The sequence below is a fragment of the Haliotis cracherodii genome, unplaced genomic scaffold, assembly GCF_022045235.1.
Source record: "Haliotis cracherodii isolate W230 unplaced genomic scaffold, xgHalCrac1.p SCAF_8, whole genome shotgun sequence".
Taxonomy (NCBI): Eukaryota; Metazoa; Mollusca; class Gastropoda; order Lepetellida; family Haliotidae; genus Haliotis; species Haliotis cracherodii.
In genome coordinates, this window is record NW_027266341.1 from 14834468 (window position 1) to 14854301 (window position 19834).

General features: G+C 39.9%; 1 protein-coding gene and 1 pseudogene across 1 annotated transcript; one reads left to right on the forward strand and one right to left on the reverse strand.

The window, feature by feature from the left end:
* Positions 1 to 5150: 5150 nt before the first annotated feature.
* Positions 5151 to 19834, forward strand: part of LOC139450817 (uncharacterized) — a 456581-nt pseudogene continuing 441897 nt past the window's right edge.
* On the reverse strand, positions 12700 to 13947 carry LOC139449384 (beta-1,3-galactosyltransferase 1-like). The gene has a single exon (XM_071230748.1). The coding sequence runs from the start codon at positions 13945 to 13947 to the stop codon at positions 12700 to 12702; it is 1248 nt and encodes a 415-aa protein (XP_071086849.1).

A 19834-nucleotide genomic window follows, 5' to 3' on the forward strand; every position in this document is an offset into this window, starting at 1 on the left:
TATTCTGCAATCCATTTTTAGTATTACCCGCTGGCCCGGCCCGGCCCGACTTTCAGGCAATCCCAAAATAATGGGCTTCGGCCCCTGCGGGACCTCTGCTCCATTATTTTTAAGGAATGGAGAGTTACTCGGACATTCCCCTATACGTAAAGCCCACCATGATATAGCTCGTACACATATTAGCGAGCGCATGAGCAGGGGTGTTGTTCCCGCAGATCCAAATCATGATCTGGGATACGAACCTACGATCAGCAGATCTTTGCAGGACTGAGGATATCATAATAACACTTGTCTGCAACACTATCTGTAACTGCGGTAACAACAACACATTGATGGCAATATCTCCACCAATTCCTCACTGAACGGTAGTAAACTAAAGTAAACACAGCATTTTTTTCTAATAAGACATAAGGAATCAATAATACGTCTCAAGACCTACCGGTTGTTTACACTACACTCACCGATTATTGTTGTAACTTCTTTGAATTAGAAGTTTAGAAGTTGATATGATGAACAAGGGAGAAAGGTCTTTCGCGTGACGAGCAAAAGTCAGTTAGAAACGCTATGTGTAGGCAATAGTTATTTTGACAATATGTCAATAGGCCACTGTCTAAAACACAGGTTTCAAATCAAACTATATTGCCTGTTGGAAATGTTCGACAGACAAATTACTCACCTCTTGACATGATACAGATTAATACGCACATTCCAGGAAAGCTTGCGATGTTCAATGTTCAATATTTACCATCCCAAAACACACTCGCGTGACTCGTTGAATGAATTGAATCCGATTTTTCATCTTGCCGAGAAACGACTTTGACGAGTTCAGCTTCCTGTTACCATTGTAGTAGCCAATTCATACGTGTAGATTTTTGGAAAGATATGCTCTGATTCATTCTGGTTAAACTCAGACATAGCTGTACAACGACTGGTCACGCAATGTTTAATACATGCATATTACTTTCTCATGGAATCTTAATTGTTGTTTGAAGAACAGTAAGAGCGCATGCCTAGACTTACAGATGAGTTTGTTGTTTTTCGTTGAAGATCTTACACAAACGCAAACCCCCTATCATGCAACTATTCCCTTTAAACTTGAACAGAGGGTATTCTTTAAAACCCAGCCAAGCATAGTAAACCCAGATTCTTCATGCTGGCTATCTCAATGGGGTGTTCTGTTCTCCTTTTGCCGGCTGGTATTTTTCTCATAACAAAACCCCATCAGACCGAGATAATCCCTGCAACACTAGTGATTAAGCCTATAGTTAGTTCCAGACTCCTGTGAATAATGAGGCATGCATAGAGAGTTTAATTGTCTTGACATACTCTACCTGTAACGCAACTTGTGCCCATTGTACGCTCGTACACTAAACTCTGCCCACCGTGAGAATTAGGAATAGATAAAGCGTCGACCACTGCATTTGCCACTTTGCAAAGACACTTACTGGGTGAGACAGTATTTATAAAATAGTGTAATTTATTATAAAAATGGATATCAATTTATGATGAAATAAATAATACTCCTTATTGCCAAGGCTTGGCTTGATCACACCATTCATCCTGGAACAGACTATAGCTTTGAAATGCCCGAACCGTTTGTTTAAAATCCCCCAGTCTGCCGGCAAAGTGAGAACAAACCGTCTCAATACCTCAAATATGTTTATTGTTAGAAGAAGTATGTTCAAAATCCGCAACAAGGGCCATCTGTCCCTGACTGACTGATATAGAAGATTTAACGTGCGCTTTCCGACTGCAGCGTATTTCGCACACGGGCCTGGCCAGACCATTTAGTGTATTCCGAGAAGGGTGAAAGTGGTGTGTGCAACCCAAGAGGGGGCTTTTAGGGGTTGCTTATATTGATTTTTTGAAATTTTTAAATTTGGAATAAATGCCGAGGTGGGTGGAGGAGGGAACTAAGGGAGCTGGGTGAGGTGGGTGTTTGTATGTTTATTGGATTTTGGATTGGTAGATTAATTAGTTTTTATATGCGCTTAATTAGGTCTGTTTCGATTAGGAATACGTCTAGGGCCTTGAAGTTTTCTAGTTTATTTTGAGGGTTTAGTATTTCATGTAGAGTAGGAACCTTATTTAGATTGAGGGTGGTTTGTAGTGTGGTTCTGTGTGTTTGATAGTGGGTGCAGTGGATGAGTGCGTGTTCCGTTGTTTCGGGTTGTTTGCAATGGGGGCAGTTGCCTGTAGTGTGTCTTTTAAGTTTTTTTAGGTGGTTATTTAGGTTCGTGTGTCCTGTTTGGAGTTTTGTAATTAATCTGTCAATTTTTTTAGAGGGGTGTAGGATTTTAGGTTTGGCTAGTGGTTTTCTGAGCACTTTTTTGATTTGGCTATTTGTGTTTTGATATTGATTATGCCATTTTTTGGTTATTTTTTGTTTGTTTACACTTTAATTTCTGATTTTGAGATGGGTAGGTTTAGGCTTATTTCTGGTATTTTGAGAGATAATTTAGCTGCTTTATCGGCGCTTTCATTGCCGTAAATTCCTACGTGGGCGGGGATCCACAAGAAGGTTATTTGCTTGCCTGCTTTTGTTAGGTCGTTGGAGTTTTTGGTTGGTTTATTAATTTAGGTCGTTTTTTGGTATTTTTCTTTTGGAGGGCTTGTAGTCCACTAAGGGAGTCAGTGAGAATTAGGATTTTTGTTTTTGTTTTTAGATTGTTGGTTATGCAGGGCTGAGGCCATGCCCATAAGTTCTGCCGTGAATATAGATTGGTTGTTAGGGAGTCGGTAAGATTGTGTGGATATAACTGGTTGTGTGGTATGGACTCCGAAGCCTGTGTGATTGGAGATCGGGTCTGAAAATCCGTCAGTGTATATGTGACACCAATTTGGCCAATTTTCGTGTATGTATGCAAGTGTGGTGGTTTTAGCTATGTTTGGGTCGGTTTGTTTATTTATTTGGTTAGCTAGCGTTGTGTCTATTTTGGGTATTTTGAGTTTAGGGGTGAAGATATTTGATTTTTTGCAGTTTTGTTTAAGATTTTGAGTTTGGTGTTCATTGAGGTAGTTTGTTATTCTTTGGGATATTGGGGTGAGTAAGGGGTGTTTGCGAGCTAGAGCTTGGTTTCTTGGGCTAATTTTTTGGTTAATTAGGTTTTGGATGAGAGGGTTTGTTTGGGACGCGGCCCAGAAATTAAGGCTTAGATGTTCCCTGCGTAGATTTAGTGGCATTTCTCCTGTAAGGGCCTGAAGTGAGGTGTAGGAGGTGCCATGTTTGAGAGCCTGATATTGTATTGAGTCAAGTTTTTTAGATAGAGAGTTGTTAAGGGTATTGTATATGGCACAGCCGTAGTCTAGTTTTGATCTAATTGGTGTTGTATATAGTGAGAGGAGGGTATCTTTGGAGGCTCCCCAGTTAGAGCCGGTGAGACCCCCCAATGTGTTAAGGTCTTTGCTGCATCTAGTTTTTAGGTTTTGGACGTGAGCCTCCCAGGTGAGGTGTTGATCAAAAATAAGTCCTAAGAATTTGGTTTGTTTTTGGAATTTGATTGTTTGGTTGTTTAGCTGGAGGATTGGGTAGGCAGGTTTCATGTTTTTATGTTTGAATACTACTCCTGTTGTTTTATCTGAGTTAAGGGAGAAGCCCCATTTGTCTGCCCATTGTTGTATTTTATTTACAGATTTTTGGATTAAGTTTTCTGCCATTTTAATGCTTTTAGTGCGGATCCATAGGGCTCCGTCATCCGCGAATTTTGAAGTGTTTAGTTTAGGGGATAAGCCCTCGCATTGTCATGTTGGAACAGCTCCCTCTGGCGGTCCAAATTTGTGAGGAGGTGAGGACGCAGAATTTGGTCTAATTTGGCCCTGGACAACCACTAACTGTGATCTACCTGTGTAGGATATGGCTCACCACACCATGATACTCGCTCCACAAAATCGGTCCACCTGTCGAGCGCAGTTCGGCGCAAAACGTTCATGTCGACGTTGGTTTACACGTTGTTTTCCATCCCGTCGTCGAAGAAGAACACGTAACTCATCGCTGATCCAAACGCGTCGTTTGCAGTTAATGCAGTTAATCTTGGCCATTTTCGATCTCCGTTCACGTCAGTTCGTCATGAACTGATGAATTTTGTAGGTCTTTTATAGTCTGTGTCTCTACTCTTGTTTCCAACATTTTGCACGTGCATTATGCTTAAAACTTTTTCTGAAAGCAATTTCCGTGCATCCTTTGCATTTTTGCTGATAAAGTTTACGAAAAACATTTGAAATGTGTTAACGCGCAATGCACAACAAACATGACACGATTAACGGGAATCAAACATAAGAATTGTCTTTATGACGATTGCTGGGGGAAAAAAATCTAATTGGAAATCTCAAAACTATGCGTTTCTTTTTTTTTGAAGTGTAGCTCGGTTTTAGTTTGTGTAATTATTAGATTTAGTAGTGATTATTTTGGTGACTACGGTAATGAATCACGGCGGCTTTGTTGCTATTGACTGAAGATATTCGGAGCTTGACGATAAAAGCTAATGGAGTGAGTAGAAAATTACGGTAAATGTATATTAAAACGGTGCTCGTTTGAATGCGCATTGTAATAAGTGAGTGAGTGAGTGCGCATTGTAATGAAGTATAAAGGATGACTATAACTTTTTAAATGACTACGGAAATGAAACTGTCGTATAGGCTGTGTTGTACCGTATACAACTGTATGTGGGACGGTGCTATTTACAATATATTCAATTGCTTACTTTATGATGATAAAAACCTAAGAAATGCGGAATCCCGCCAAGTCGGCTGACGACGACGACAAGATACCGATCTTGACTGCACTAGATAAACCAACAGAGTTGTATGATTTCAGTACAATTCGTTACCCTCTTCGTGTAATATCATACCCCATAAAGATAATTCGATAGCATAAAGGCAGTGTTTAAGGTTAGGCTAAAAAAGTTTGTCAACCCAAAAGATAGACCAACTAATCCACTCCCATTTATTGCTCCGGACAATCAAATTGCTTCATCTCAACTTTATGAACCTGATACAGAGACGGATATGACAAAGAAATTAACCCCCACGCAGGCACAGAATCCCGACTTTGATTTACAGGAGGACGACGTTTTCATAGTAAAACGAATCCGAGCGCATAAAATAGTCAACGGAGAGAAATACTACAAGATTCACTAAGATAATTTCAATCCAGAGGCCTCCTCCGACCAGTATGGGTCTTATTCACCCTCATCACGCTTATTAGCATCCAGAATCGGGTTAATTCCATGCATACGGAACTTCAACTTCAATTGGGAGTTGTCTTTGTACATATGTATCGAATCGACATTTCTCAAAACAAATGGATTCATATCTTTCAATATTAATTGTCTGATTTAGATGGAATGGGCAATAGATCAAAATATTGAGACTTTTGTGCAATCCATACTTTGGCTTGTTATACCGTTTCGACGATAGATGGATATATATAGCAGGCCGAACGAGAGTTGCTCGCGTGTTGGACTTATGTCCATAAAGACATTAAAATGATAATTCCCCATTTTAACATTTTCCACCAGGATTCCCGCACGAAACGAGCGATATTGGTTCAATAAGACGTTCGCTGTTTGGTACTGCTACTGTCGAGGATGTTGGACGACTGGCGCAGTATGTTGAACAATTTTCGTTGCATGCTGCTCATACTTCTCGTACTGTTCAAGTGCAAGTTCGTCAGATGTCGCCATTTATGGCTAAAACAAATGAACGCATTTCATCCGCTCTCGTGGGTGTTGAAACAAACCATAACGATATTAAACTTGTCACTGAACATATACAAGATGTGGACAGATATATTTTTTTTACATTGAAAATCTTGTTAGATCGCCTCACGTTCCTAACTCAAATTAGACAGAAAATTGATGAAATGTATTTGGGCATTCAACAGTTAATCAACGATTGAGTCCATCTTTACTCACAGTTTTGGAAGTAAAGAAAGCTTTACAAATGATTCAAGAACGTCACAATGCAGAATACCCGTTGTTTCACTAGTGAATCTGTCATGAGTAGTTCACGAGTGAGTGAGTTAGGTTTTCTAGTCATATCAAGAAGGCGTGACAGCTTAATGTGGGAGGAAAGCCCGAAGTGATGAAGGTCTAAGACGTTTACCACTTCGGTGAAACCCACGAGCACGGGTATGGTGCTGACAAACCTAGAAACATAGGGGCGAACCGGGATTCGAACCCACAATCATAGGTTTCTGGCGTGCCCAAGGGACGCAACTCTGCACAGCGAATTGCTGCGCCTTAGACGACTGGGCCACCCGTGCCCCCGAGTAGTTCACAAATTCGACTCATGTCATCATGATACTTATATGCACATAGGCATGTTGCGGAAGAATGTTTATTCCTATCCATTACTACTCATTCCTGCGACAATATTGCATTAATTACTTTTCTATAGAGACAAGACCTGCACTCGGAATTGGGTTCTCTCATATGATGGCAATTGGTTGTTACATTACGTTACATTACTCTGCTGTTGCAATTGTATATCTTCTGTATTTCTCGCTACGTTCAAGTACTATCGCTATTTCAATGAATTATCCGTTTTTAAAGTGTTGTAGATGATGGCCGAACCTCATTCTGTTGGGCGGAGAGTCAAGCACTTCCCCGCTGTCGTCTGGACCACACCAAATCAATAATCTGGCTTCTGGCTACGCGCTTCCTGTCGAGGGTGTACGCTGTCCTATCAACTCTGCCGCTGAACAGACCGCTACCAGGTGTCAGCACTACCGATCTCTACAACATCTATAGTTTCGTTTGCTCCTCAGTTTATGAAGCGTACTATGTGTCAGTTTACAGATTCCAGCTTAGACGACATAATTAAATTGTATTTAACTAGCTCTGGATTCGTAAAATATTTAACGGATATATCGTTGACGAAGATCGCAATTTGCCTCACAGAAAAAGTGTGAACTCAACTAACGAAGCTATTGCTGAGAGGGGCCGTCGGATTGCCTTGTGGTTAAAGTGTTCACTCGTTACGCCGAAGCCCCGAGTTCTATTTCCGACATGGGTACAATGTGTGAAGCCCATTTCTGGTGTCTCCCGCCGTGATATTGCTGGAATATTGCTAAAAGCGGCGTAAAACCATATTCACTCACTCACTATTGTTGAGAATATCAGTTATTAAATATTTTATATAAAATATATCCTTATAGTAGGTGTAAATACCAAACTTGGGACCACTTGATAGCGAAAGATGCCAATTGTGATCATAGTTATACAATGAACTACGTTTATAACGAACACGCTAATAATGAACTGACGGATGTTATGAACCGTTTTAGGTCCCGTACATTTGCTGTATATATGCTGTAAATGTGCAGACAACAAACTACGGTTATAACGAACTAAATTTAGTGGTCTCTTTGAGTTAGTTATAACCGTAGTTTACTGTATTTCAATCGTGGAACAAATGCTGTAATAAACGATATACTATAATCTACTTCCTGTTTCTACCCACACAAACATAACCAAAACCATTGTCATACAAAAGGGATATAACTCTTGACACCCAGTTCATTTCACCAGAAAAAAGAAGCCGGTCATGCGTGTGCTCAGTAATAACTATATAAAAGGCCATAAAATCGAAGAAAGTTTTCTGTAAGATGCCGGGCCTCTAATAGACGCCGGCCTCTAATAAAAGCCGGGTCAATTGTTCAGTGCAAAAAATAGAAGCAGGGCCTCTAATAGACGCCGGGTCAAAGGCTTGTCCGAAATAAATAGAAGCCCGGGCGTCTAATAGTGGAAATACGGTACGTACTAACGGAAAAAAATAATCGTGCTTCAATTAAGAAAAAAATATTCTGAAATTAAATATGCATCTTTTTCAGTACGTATTAATGAAGACATCACCACGACTTTCAAGTCGTTATCCTCTATTCACGTAAATAACGCTAACGCAATGCCACAGCTTGCTGAAAATCAGCGTCTGCGCGCCGTGGACATGCTGCAAACAGGAATTGCGCAAAACGAGGTCACTAGACGTTTGAATGTTCTCGAAACACAATATTGCCATTTTGGTAGATGTTTTCTACAGCAGGACAACAACTCATGACTTACTACGGGCCGGTCGTTCACGTATGACATCACGTCAACAAGACAACCGTATTCGATTGGTGCATCTACGAAATCGATACCAGACATACACATGAACAGCTCGGACAATTCCTGGATATACCAATTAGTGGCAGAACCATAGGCAACTGGTTGGTCCAGACACCGAGCGATACGCCCTATTTTGCTGCCACGTCATCGTCAGGCACACCTAGCCTGGTGTAGACAGCATCCGAGGTTGATGGTCCTGCAAGGGTCTACATGCGTCCGGGAGAACATTTCAGCGATCCGCATCCGACATTGACTTTGTTGACAAAGTTGTTAGACCACCTCTCTTTAACGGCTTGTCGTTCTGTCACCTGTTACCAGGTATGGAATTTGTCATTGAATTTGTTATGATAAAGCATTGATCAGACATTTGATCAAATTATTTGTTGTGTTTGCAATAACAAAACATTCACACCTCTTATGAAGCAAAATGACTTTTTCCCCCGTTTTAAATAATTTCCACTAGAAAGTAAATGTTTTGCCTGTCACGTCATATTGAAGGAGTCCACCAGAACCAGTGGTGGATTGTTTGAACATCGACAACACATTTCTTGTTTGGTATAATTAGAAATGAAAGCCAAATCAACCTTTGACCCGTGAAGATCCGGGTTGGAATAGGTCTTCAGCAACCAATGCTTTCCGTAAAAGGCGATTGTGATTGTCCCAAGAGGCGATTAAAGGGATTGGGTGGTCAAGCTCGCTGACGTGGTTGATGCATGACATCGATTATTTAAAGACCACCGTCATACAGCTGGAATATTACTATGTGCGGCGTTAAACAACAAACAAATCAATCAAAAAATCGTGCATGAAAAGTAACATTTCGCCTTATGTATAATGCGTTAGTGAGTGGAAGTTGTTTTTGGTTGCAGAAAATATTTTTGCAGCTTAATCATGGCGGCCTGTAATTAACAACGTTTGGGCCAGATAAACCAGTGGGAGACGTGAACAACTACTCGTGCCGTCAGTGTATGATAGCAGATACTCAACCAATTCCCACACTGTAACCATCCAATCCCCTTTCTGACGACCATTACTTGGGACCTAGCACTTCTACCCTGATATTCTCGCTGGGTTTGAAATGTCATAGAATGTTACTCTTTTTGTTATTTATGGTTGCATGATAAGCACTGGGGTTTTCAAATAGTGCCTTCAACTAGATATAAAAGTATTTATTAATTATATATTTTGCAACAGTAATATTGATATATTTCATAAATATGTTTATGTGATAGTCACTTGTTGTATAGAATCGGCAGCCATGAACATGGACTTGCTGTTAAAGTATTACTTTATAGAATGATGTCGGTAGTTTTCTCTATATGAATAAATATTTGAATATATTTGATTAGTCTTTTGGTTACTAAATAATTTTCACTGTTGTTTTACATTGACACTTGTTTCCAAGAACTGTTAAAAGATACTATTTGATCATTCTCGAAATTGACTTCAAAAACATTTTCTATTGAATATATGCATGCTTGTTGAGACTGCATGAACTGCCGTTGCGTTGTAATGTCAGATGTAAAGAAGCTCTAACTGTCAACCGAATTTGTAGGATGTGTAATACTGATAGCATTGAAGATGAACTCCATTTCATAATTACATACCGAAGTGGCATACTTCATCAAACATTTGTAAATTTAATAAATTCCTGAGTTCTAATGATGTGCCAATCCTTAACAAATGTGCGTTAAAGAAGCTCTGAAATGTAAATATGCTCTTGATAGTAAGTATATTGTGTCATCTACCGCTTAATTATATAATTATTATTGTTATATTGTTACAACTGCGTACATGGGCCAATGGCCTACAAAACGGTAAATAAAGTTTAACTTACTTACTTCCATACTCGAAACTTACTTACTCTATTGAATGAAAACATAAATGAAAGTCAAGAGCTAATCATATACCCCTTGCCCTCTTATTTTAAGTTCGTAGTTTAGCAAAATAGACACTCGAGACCGGTTCATTCGTAATTGTTGACCGTAATCGCAGTCAACATAGCATGCATTCATGTGCATGTCATGCCTGACAAAGCGGCGTTAAACTCCACCCAGTCTGTCAGTATGCTTAGCGAGGGCTCGACAAAGGCTGTAGCGGGAATGTACCAAGTATTTACAGAAGCGTTAACCTGCTACAACTGTGTGAAGATTTATGCGACAGCTGATCAGGTTAACTCTATTAACACTGAAAATGTGGATAAGCGTTTTCAATATATGAATCTACTTCTAGCGACAAGAATATTTCTTGAAAATGGGGCTTCATCTAACGAAACATGAGCTTGAAGAGAATAGAATAAAAATATACTATTTCTACTCATTTGAAGTTCTACATAAGTTACTCAAAAATGACAATTTAGAACTGCATAATGTAGTAACTTTGAACTAATATCTATCAATATTACCTCAAAGCAGTTATACTACCCAAAGTGTCTGTATGCATAGCAGCGTTTATCCCAACTCATTCACTCTTACACCTACATTTGTAAAATCATTTTACCATTGCCGCAATATGATATATTTATATGATATATCTTAAAGCGGCGTAAAACCACACCCACTCTTACGAAATTGCACGACCCCACATTTTTATTCGATGTTGTCCTCGACCCAAAATCGAAGTGCTTGGAGACAGCACGGGGACAACACAGCAGTCCTTGCCACCAGTCAATAGTAGCGTCTTACAACAGACACGGGCTTTTTAAAGTTCCATTTCGGCAGGCATCTACCTCAGAGTGTTCAAGTAGAAAAAATCCTGATCACTGATTCTCTGTATCAAGCGCACAATATGACCAGTGGTCGAGACAGCTAATCATGCCTAGAACTAGCAGTGATTAGACGTTTCAGTGGTGGACATTATCGGTAGCCACAAGGAACAGTGAGTTGGCGAGTGGGCTTTGAAAAGTTTTGCAGTTTATTGGGTGAGTGAGTTGGGTGTAAAGTCGCTTTGAACAGTTTTACAGTTTAGTGAGTAAGTGTGTTGCGTTTAACGCCGCTATGAACAGTATTCCAGTAAAATCACGGCGTGTCGGCAGAATGTGTGAGGAAAGCCCACATAGTCCAGAAAAAATAAGGTTTCACTTGGAACAAATTGCAACAGAATGTATTTCACTACAATGCATTTCTACAAGGTCCCGAAAACAACAAGCAATCCCAGTTTGGGAAATATGTCTATTTTGCATAATCCAATATGGCCATCAATTATCAATATATCTTCCATATTTCAGATGAGGTTCAATGTTTTTATGAAAAGAAGCATGTGTTGTATTGCGAAATATCCGTATTATGTTTCTAAAAAGAAATTCACAACTACTGAACGTTTTCGACTTATTGACAAATATTCAAACATTCAAGATGGCCGCCAATTTCAAGATGGCCGACACGTTTCCGAAATGTGCGTTTACACTGTTGAATCTTTTAACTCTACAACAGACTGCTAGGACTTATATGCATATAACTTGGCACACTAACTTGCTGAAGTATCAATGGTTAACACTTTTAGATAGAAACTCCGTCACCAGGGTCCCCTGGCCGCCAAGAGTTTGATGGCTAGACATAGAATATCAATACACTGTTGGTCTCTGATGACATATTTGAGTGATTTGAACTTCTACATTGGGGTAAACAGACCCAAGGATGCACGTGGAATACTCAATCATTTGCATAAATCCAATATAACCACCAAATATCAATATTTATTTCTTAAATGATGTTTTGGCGAGTTTAAATATAAGATAAAACATAAGATAAAATCAACTGAGTGGTATGGTTTGGTTTGCTCTGCAATTATAACAAAGGTCCAAGTGATTTCTTAGTCACAGCCTAAAATAATACACATAAGCAATAAAAAGACAAGGGCGCGGTCCCTTAATCTGGTGCAGTGGCGTGAGGCGTCGCTATTAGCTCTGCATAGTTGAATCCTTACCCGTGTCCGAGGATCCGCTGATATCTGGGTTCAAATCCCCGATTAGCCCCGATTATGATCCTTTGATCTGCATGGCACCAATATTTGTTAGTTGCACCACAGTCGTAAGCAGTCACAATCTGTACCACTTGGGTTTTCATCTCGCTGATCCGTCATCATTTAACAAAAAGCACTAAATCCGTACCTCTCACTCATGCTTGGCCACCAGGGCGTCTTTTATGTTTCTTGTATTATGTATTATTGCAACGGTGTTCATACAGCCATGTTCCGCTAAGCTTTCAGCTTCAAATTTGAGTGGACACCTTTCCCAAATGCGATCAAAATTGTTTCGAATACTCTTACTTGATTCTTATCTTGGAGAAGGTACATTCACAAAGTTTATTTTATGCATTCCTTGCGACATTACAAATCTCCATCTTATTCAAGAGATAGCTAAAATAACAGCAGGATAGATAAACAAGATGGTAATCTGGACATAATATGACAAAACATTTTATTATTTTAAACAGATAATTAGCGGACAATAACGATCCCTTGAATTTAAACATTAATTGAGTGTAAGGAATCGGGAGTGGTTCTATAGGTGCGTCTATTACCTCAATGACATCGCCTGATACACGAGGTCGAAAATACATTTGTTTGAGATTATTCTGTTGGAAAATATCAATCATCAGTTTTCATTATCATACTGTATTTGTTTCCAGTGTCTAAAGGGAATTGGACCACAATGAGCTGTCCGGTCAATGACAATTGCTTTTCGGTTAAGTTCCTTATAATCAAATGTCTTATTCCTTGGACACTGCACCAAAATGTCGCTGAAGTCTGTTTTTTGTACCCCGGCTTTCATGGCCAACACAACACTCACATACACGTCATCCATGCTCATTAGTCTGTTGGTTTTAGAAACCTTGTACATGGCAGCCCAGCTTTCTGGAGTTGTCAGGTAGGCGAAGCCTAAACAAAATGGGGGCAGAACAGAAAAGGGATACTCCGATTCTGGGGTGTGCCATTTTGACGTTTTGTTTCTGCTAGGACGTTGTCCTCGTAACAATTTGCATCCAATGGTGAGCCCTTCAGGTTTAGTGCTCAGAATGTGGTCAATAATTCTGTATGGGTTCACAAACGTGTCGTCATCCAACTTCAATATATGTTTCGCGTTGCAGTTGTACTTGAACCAGTGCATTGCCATGATGTGTTTTCTCACAAGATTCTTGTAGGAGTCTGGGAAATTCCCCTGCACAATATCGCCATACATTTGGGACTCGTATCGCAAAGCATCCCGTTCTCGTTGTTGCTTCACCGCTGCTAACATGAATACAACGGTTTTATGTCTGTCTCTGTAACATCCAATCGATCCAAAGGTTTCTCGTATCAGATTCCTCTTTTTGGTATTGCCAGGAGCGGAATGAATGATAATAACCAAGAAAGTGGAACCAGATCTACAAGCATTTGAGTTTAGGGAAAACTGGAACCTGTGAAGATTAACAAAATGGTCTTTTGTCTCATTAGACTTCAGTTCAAAGAATTCCGATATAACGGGAGATAAGTCTTTACCTCGTACTAAGGTAGGAGGGAATACTGGCGTGGTTGTTCTTGTTGGTGACGTTACTGCTGCTGTCGAGGAAGAACGACGTGCTGATGTCACGGTAGGCAACGTGTCTGACGTACGTTTCCGCGTGAGTGTTGCGTTGGATAGGTGACCCTCATGAATTCCATGTGAAGAAAGGTTTCCCTTAGGACGAGCGACGATGTTCGTTCGACCATTTACCACCCCATAATTTACGGTGACTTTGCAAAGGTTGTTTTGTTTCAATGTCGACCGATTTGACATGGCCCATGCACTGATATAAAGGTACACGGATATGCACAATAACACGACACTGGAGTAGAAGTATCTCCGTTGAAATATAAAACCCATCACCAATCCGTGAACAGTTGTCTGGAGCCCAGTGGTCATATGATCACTTGTTTCAATACTTGGCGCCGTAATCTGAAACAAATATATGACAGTTTCACAAGTTGAGAGTGCGCATGCCTGTAATGACTATGAGTGAGTGAGTATGGTTTTACGCCTCTGTTAGCAATATTCCAGCAATATCACGGCGGGGGACACCAGAAATGGGCTTCAAACCTTGCACCCATGTCGGGAATCGAACCCGGGTCTTCGGCGTGACGAGCGAACGCTTTAACCACTAGGCTACCCGACCGCCCCTGTAATGACTATAAGACAAGCAAGGCCGAGTGAAACACCCGACCGATTAAGCTGTTCAAGTTTTATCACGTGTTTATGTTCACTAGTTAACTAGGGTGGTGCGAACCTTCTCATTTCTGCCTCAGAATACATAGCGTTTAAGACATATTCCCTCCATATCACCGAAAGAGCAACGACGACTGGTGATCACACATTGAACCCATGCGATAATTTAACCCCCAGTGGAGGAGAACGCTATTCCTTTGATGGCTAGCTGTTGTGCAAATTCGATTAGCAAAATCTTTACCAAATATTAGTTTAAGATATTTGACAAGTTGACCATGTGTTTTGGAATATAACTTCACCTTAAACCATTAATGATTTCTGCTTAGTTTACAACTTTCCTTTTCGGGACCATAATATGTCCTGGATAAACCATTGGCTATTTGTTCTAACATATTTCCAACAACATCGATCGAAATCAGTTAAGGCATCCGATTATTAACTTCTTGGTGGTTAAAGCCTTCTCTCTTCACGGGTTGTAATCCCAACATGTGCAGAATGTGTGAATTCTATTTCTGGTATCCCTTGCAGTGATATTGCGGGAATACTCTCTCATCCACCATTCACTTTATCATGCAACTAGCAATGCTACTGCAATAATGAGATACAGTAAACTACGTTTATAACGAACACGCTTATAACAAGCTGACGGATATAACGAAATGTGTTTTGGTTCCGTCCATTTGCTGTACTTATGCTATATATAATATATCCTCATAACGAGCTACAGTAATAACGAACTAAAATTAGTAGTCCCTTTGAGTTCGCTTTGACCGTAGTTTACTGTACATAAACACGGTAATAGTTCTGACTTAATTAGTTTAACGCATGTAATCATTGTACATGTGTGGAAAGGAATTCACACGCTTTGAACAACTTCCCGTAGCTGAAACGAATAACTTTAGATAAACTGTGAGGGCACGGGTGGCGCCACAATTCGCTGTGCAAAGTTGCGTCCCTTGAACACGCCAGAAACCTATGATTGTGGGTTCGAATCCCGGTTCGCCCCGATCATGTTTCTAGGTTTGTCAGCACCATACCCGTGCTCGTGGGTTTCACCGAAGTGGTAAACGTCAAAGACCTGCACCACTTCGGGTTTTCCTTACACATTAAGCTGACATACCATGATGAAACTGGAATACTGTTAAAAGCGGCGTTAAACCCAACTCACTCAGATAAACTGTTCCTTCTAAAATGCCTTCGTATCCTGTTATACACACGGTGATATGAGTGGGTTATCCCAGTTGATCAATAAATCGTCTCTCGATACCCGGCAATGCGGTTACTCAAGGCCCGGTCATCCCATGTCGCGTGATTTATAGCGGGGTTTGAAGTCTGGAGTTGGGTTCGGTTATACGGGTAGCATGAATGTTGAATGTTCCGTTGTTGGTCAAACAAACCTCCCGGAGATCTAAACTTTGGTAGTTCAGTCCCCTGGCCTCGTCACACGCACGGTCATAGCAAGATAGCGCCTGTTGTTACCCTCAGGTTCAGATGTCGGTCGAGAACAACGACACCAACTCAATTGTCACTCCTTCCTCAATCGTAGTGAAGAAACACACAATGCAGTCGGAACACTACTGATGAAACGTGACGCCATAGGTCACATGTCGAAGATATCAATACGTCAATATGTCATTCCGGTATACATTTCGTGTTAACCATAATCATGTGAGGGGGGAAAATGTATTTTTGCCACGCAGTCAGACTGTATTCTATTGACGGGAGTTATATAGAGTAAAGGTGTGTGTGTGTGTGTGTGTGTGTGTGTGTGTGTGTGTGTGTGTGTGTGTGTGTGTGTGTGTGTGTGTGTTAAAAAACATTTTAATTTGATTATGAAATATATGTTCCCCACCTGTCATAAAAAAATAACTACGGCCTTGAGGTTAGTCCGGTAGGTCAAAGGTTACAGAATCAGATGCTTATCATTTTAAACTTTGAAGCAAAATACAATCGGAATGGGGTAAAATGGGTGAGTTGAACGTCGGCTGAAGATTCTTGCACTTATATAGCAACGCTTGTGTGTGCATGCATCAACCATGTCAGCGAACCTGACCACACGATCCCGTTAGCCGCCTCTTACGACAATCATAGTCGTCTTTTACGGCCAGCATGGGTTGCTGAAGACCTATTCTACCGAATCTTCACGGGATGCAAATGCCGTTTGAAATATATTGGACATACTTCAGTAATTATCGATTGTCATATTACTGGTATCATTACAATTTGATAGTGATTCATAAACACAGGCTCATGATATTGTCGGAATCGTACAATCGACTCTGCTTTATACAGAGATTTCCATTGGATATTGATAGGGTTTTGTCGCTTTATTTATTATTTATGTACATTGTAACCTGGTATCAAACCCCAGTACCGAGTTAATCGTTCATTACACAAGTGCAACGCCGTGACGTGGACAGGGCGTCATAGTGGAGATTGTGGGGGCATTGAGGCTTTTAATGACCAGCTACTTGGATTACTTTGTTCTGACATATCAGATGCATGTACCTATTAATGACATTGAGTGAGTGAGTGAGTGAGATTGGTTTAACGCCGCTTTCAACACTATTCCAGTTATATCACGTCGTGTCAGCTGAGTGAGGGCGGAAAGCTCGAAGTGATGCAGGTCTCAGACGTTTACCATTTCGGTGAAACCCTCGTGCACGGGTATGGTGCTGACAAACCTAGAAACATAATCGCGGTGAACGGGGATTCGAACCCACAATCGTAGGTTTCTGGCGTGCCCAAGGGACGCAACTTTGCACAGCGAATCGCTGCGCCTTAGACGACTGGGCCACCCGTGCCCCCTAATGATATTGAGAGACAGGGTCTAGACCATGCAGAGATGTATTGATGTATTGATGTGTTCTAAATTGATTTATGGCGTTTACCCGGCTGCATATTCAACGGTAAACCCACAAGTATTATACATTCATAACCGCCGCTAAAACATTTATTTTTGTCATTTCTTTGGAACTTAACATGATCGGACCACAAAAAAACATTTCTCTATATGTCTTCAGATACAAGGAATCTATTGAAACCATACATTAACCCTCAATTAGTCAATAAATCAAGATGGACGCCATTTTAGAACAAATCCGATCACTAACTGCGCCTTTATGCAAACAGTGACATATGTCAATGAGTGACTTAATCTTATCATTCTGTTATTAGTTGTAATGTGGGAGAAGCTAACTGTAAATGATACAACTATACAGTCGAACCACGCTTCTCCGGACACTTGCGTTTTCTCCATATTGTTCGGGTAAACGAGTTTCCGGATATCTGAATCCTTTAACTGACCAGAATTACCCTCCTTACACAAATAGTACCGGGGTATATGTGAAATGAATTGCAGAAGTACTATTTGTAAAGGATCCACCGATTGATAAATAAAATACACACGACAGGACTGCGACTACGCCGTTTATGATTGAAAAAGCTATGTTTAGCCTAGTTTATATAATACACTTCTATATTGAGTGAGTGAGTTTAGATTTATAGTCACATCGGCAATATTTCAGCCATATCATGACTAAATGAAATTGTTGAGTAATAATACATAATTATAGATTAACGCCGTGATATAACTGGAATAATGTTAAAAGCGGCGTTAAACCCAACTCACTCACTCACTAATTATAGATTATAAAATCTTCCGACAAAGGACAGTCAAAGCATTAGAATATCACAGGTGTTGATTTAAAACTACTATGTAACTATAAAAATGTGACTATCACAAAAGATACATTGTAAAAATGGACTAGAAATCACCATCAACCAAAGTTAGGCCACCATACTAGGGACCCTGTGGACTTACGGTACCTCTGCTTCCTTCGTGGTACCCTAGCAGGATTTACACCATCCCTCTTGCTAGTGGCGATTGTTAGAAAGTTTGAGCCAAAACATTTAAAAAATACAGTTATTCTACGATTAAAAACATGAAAAATGAAAAAACTTTGAATGAAATGGGACTTACGTACTAAGACAGCCTTGTTGGGTGATCCCAATAACTGTCAGGCCTCGGTTTGGGGAATTAGCTATTGGGAGCTAGCCTTGAAACAAGAGAGAAGAGAGATGTGAGGTTCTTAGGGTTTATTCAAGCAAGTGTGTCATATCATTCAAGTTACATCAATTAATATATAATAGTGACGTACAATGATAATAATGATAATAATATGCCAACACATTGTCCATCTAATAAAGGCATAATAATAAAGGCAATGTATTTAATATTGGAGTATGTACGGTAACATTATACAATAGACGCAGTATTTACTAGAATAATAACGGTAATACTAAATAACATTCCTTAACAGCTAAATTGAGTAGTCGTAATATTTTAATAGAGCATGTACGGTAGACTGCGCAAACTGCTTAGATGAGGAACATGACATTTACTTATGAAATGACGATAAACATTAATATTTGTGGATTCAGTAATAATTATCACAACATAATAATTTCGGCTAATACGGAAAGTAAATACTTGATCCAAATAAAGATACGAATGTACGCGGTAGAAGATATAGCTCGGTTTTAGTTAGAGTAATTATAAGTTTTAGTAGTGATTACTTTGGTGACTACGGTAATGAATCACGGCGGCTGTGTTGCTGTTGACTGCGCGCATTTCCTAAATATATTCGGAGCTAGACGATAACAGCTAATGGAGTGAATACGGTAATTATATACTTAAACGATGCGCGTTTGAATGCACGTTGTTATGAAGTATAAAAGATGACTATAACAGTGCTTAAATGACTACGGTAATGAAATTGTGGTATAGGCTGTGTTGTAGCGTATGCAACTATATGAGGGACGGGACTCCTTAAAATATATTCAAATACTTACTTAATGAGGATAAAACCTAAGAAAATGGAATGCGTTGTTATAGCCTATTCTGTAAGCGCACACGGAAGGTAAAGCTGCTCATATAACCTTTGATCGGTGGACTGTCGGAAAATATGGAATAACCGACCTACGTATAAAATAAGTCTTGCTTGAAACAGTTGTGTTAACTCTAGGAACCGTTTTGTGACTAAGCTACATGTACGCTACGCTACTGCACGGAAATACAAATTGTATATGCATCTGGCATTTTGAACAGATGATGTTAGACATAGAAGGGGAAAATAATCATGGATGTCGAAATATAGGAGGGAACTATTGGTGCCGCATATTAATGACACATAAACTGGAGGAGCCCACGACGCATAACACTTCAAACAACACTGGAAAGTGCCTGAGTATTAAACGGTAAATGATATATAATGAACAGTCATTTAGAACTTGTACACGGTAGATTGAGAGTTACAATATGTCAGTACTGATTCAACTTAACTATAATATTTTCTAGACAATTGTAACAATGAAATAAGAAGTGTAGTCATAAAATAGGAATATTTAAATGTTTCTTGCCTTGAAACAAGAGAGAAGAGAGCTGTGAGGTCCTTAGGGTTTATTCAAGCAAGTGTGCTGAGGACCAACACCCAAGGAGTTATATACCCCACAGCTCTACTCGTATCACATTAACAATTACTTTGAA

Bases quoted from the DNA above. Each gene is read 5' to 3' on its own strand.
- LOC139449384 (XM_071230748.1), bottom strand. From the start codon at position 13,947: ATGGGTTTTATATTTCAACGGAGATACTTCTACTCCAGTGTCGTGTTA.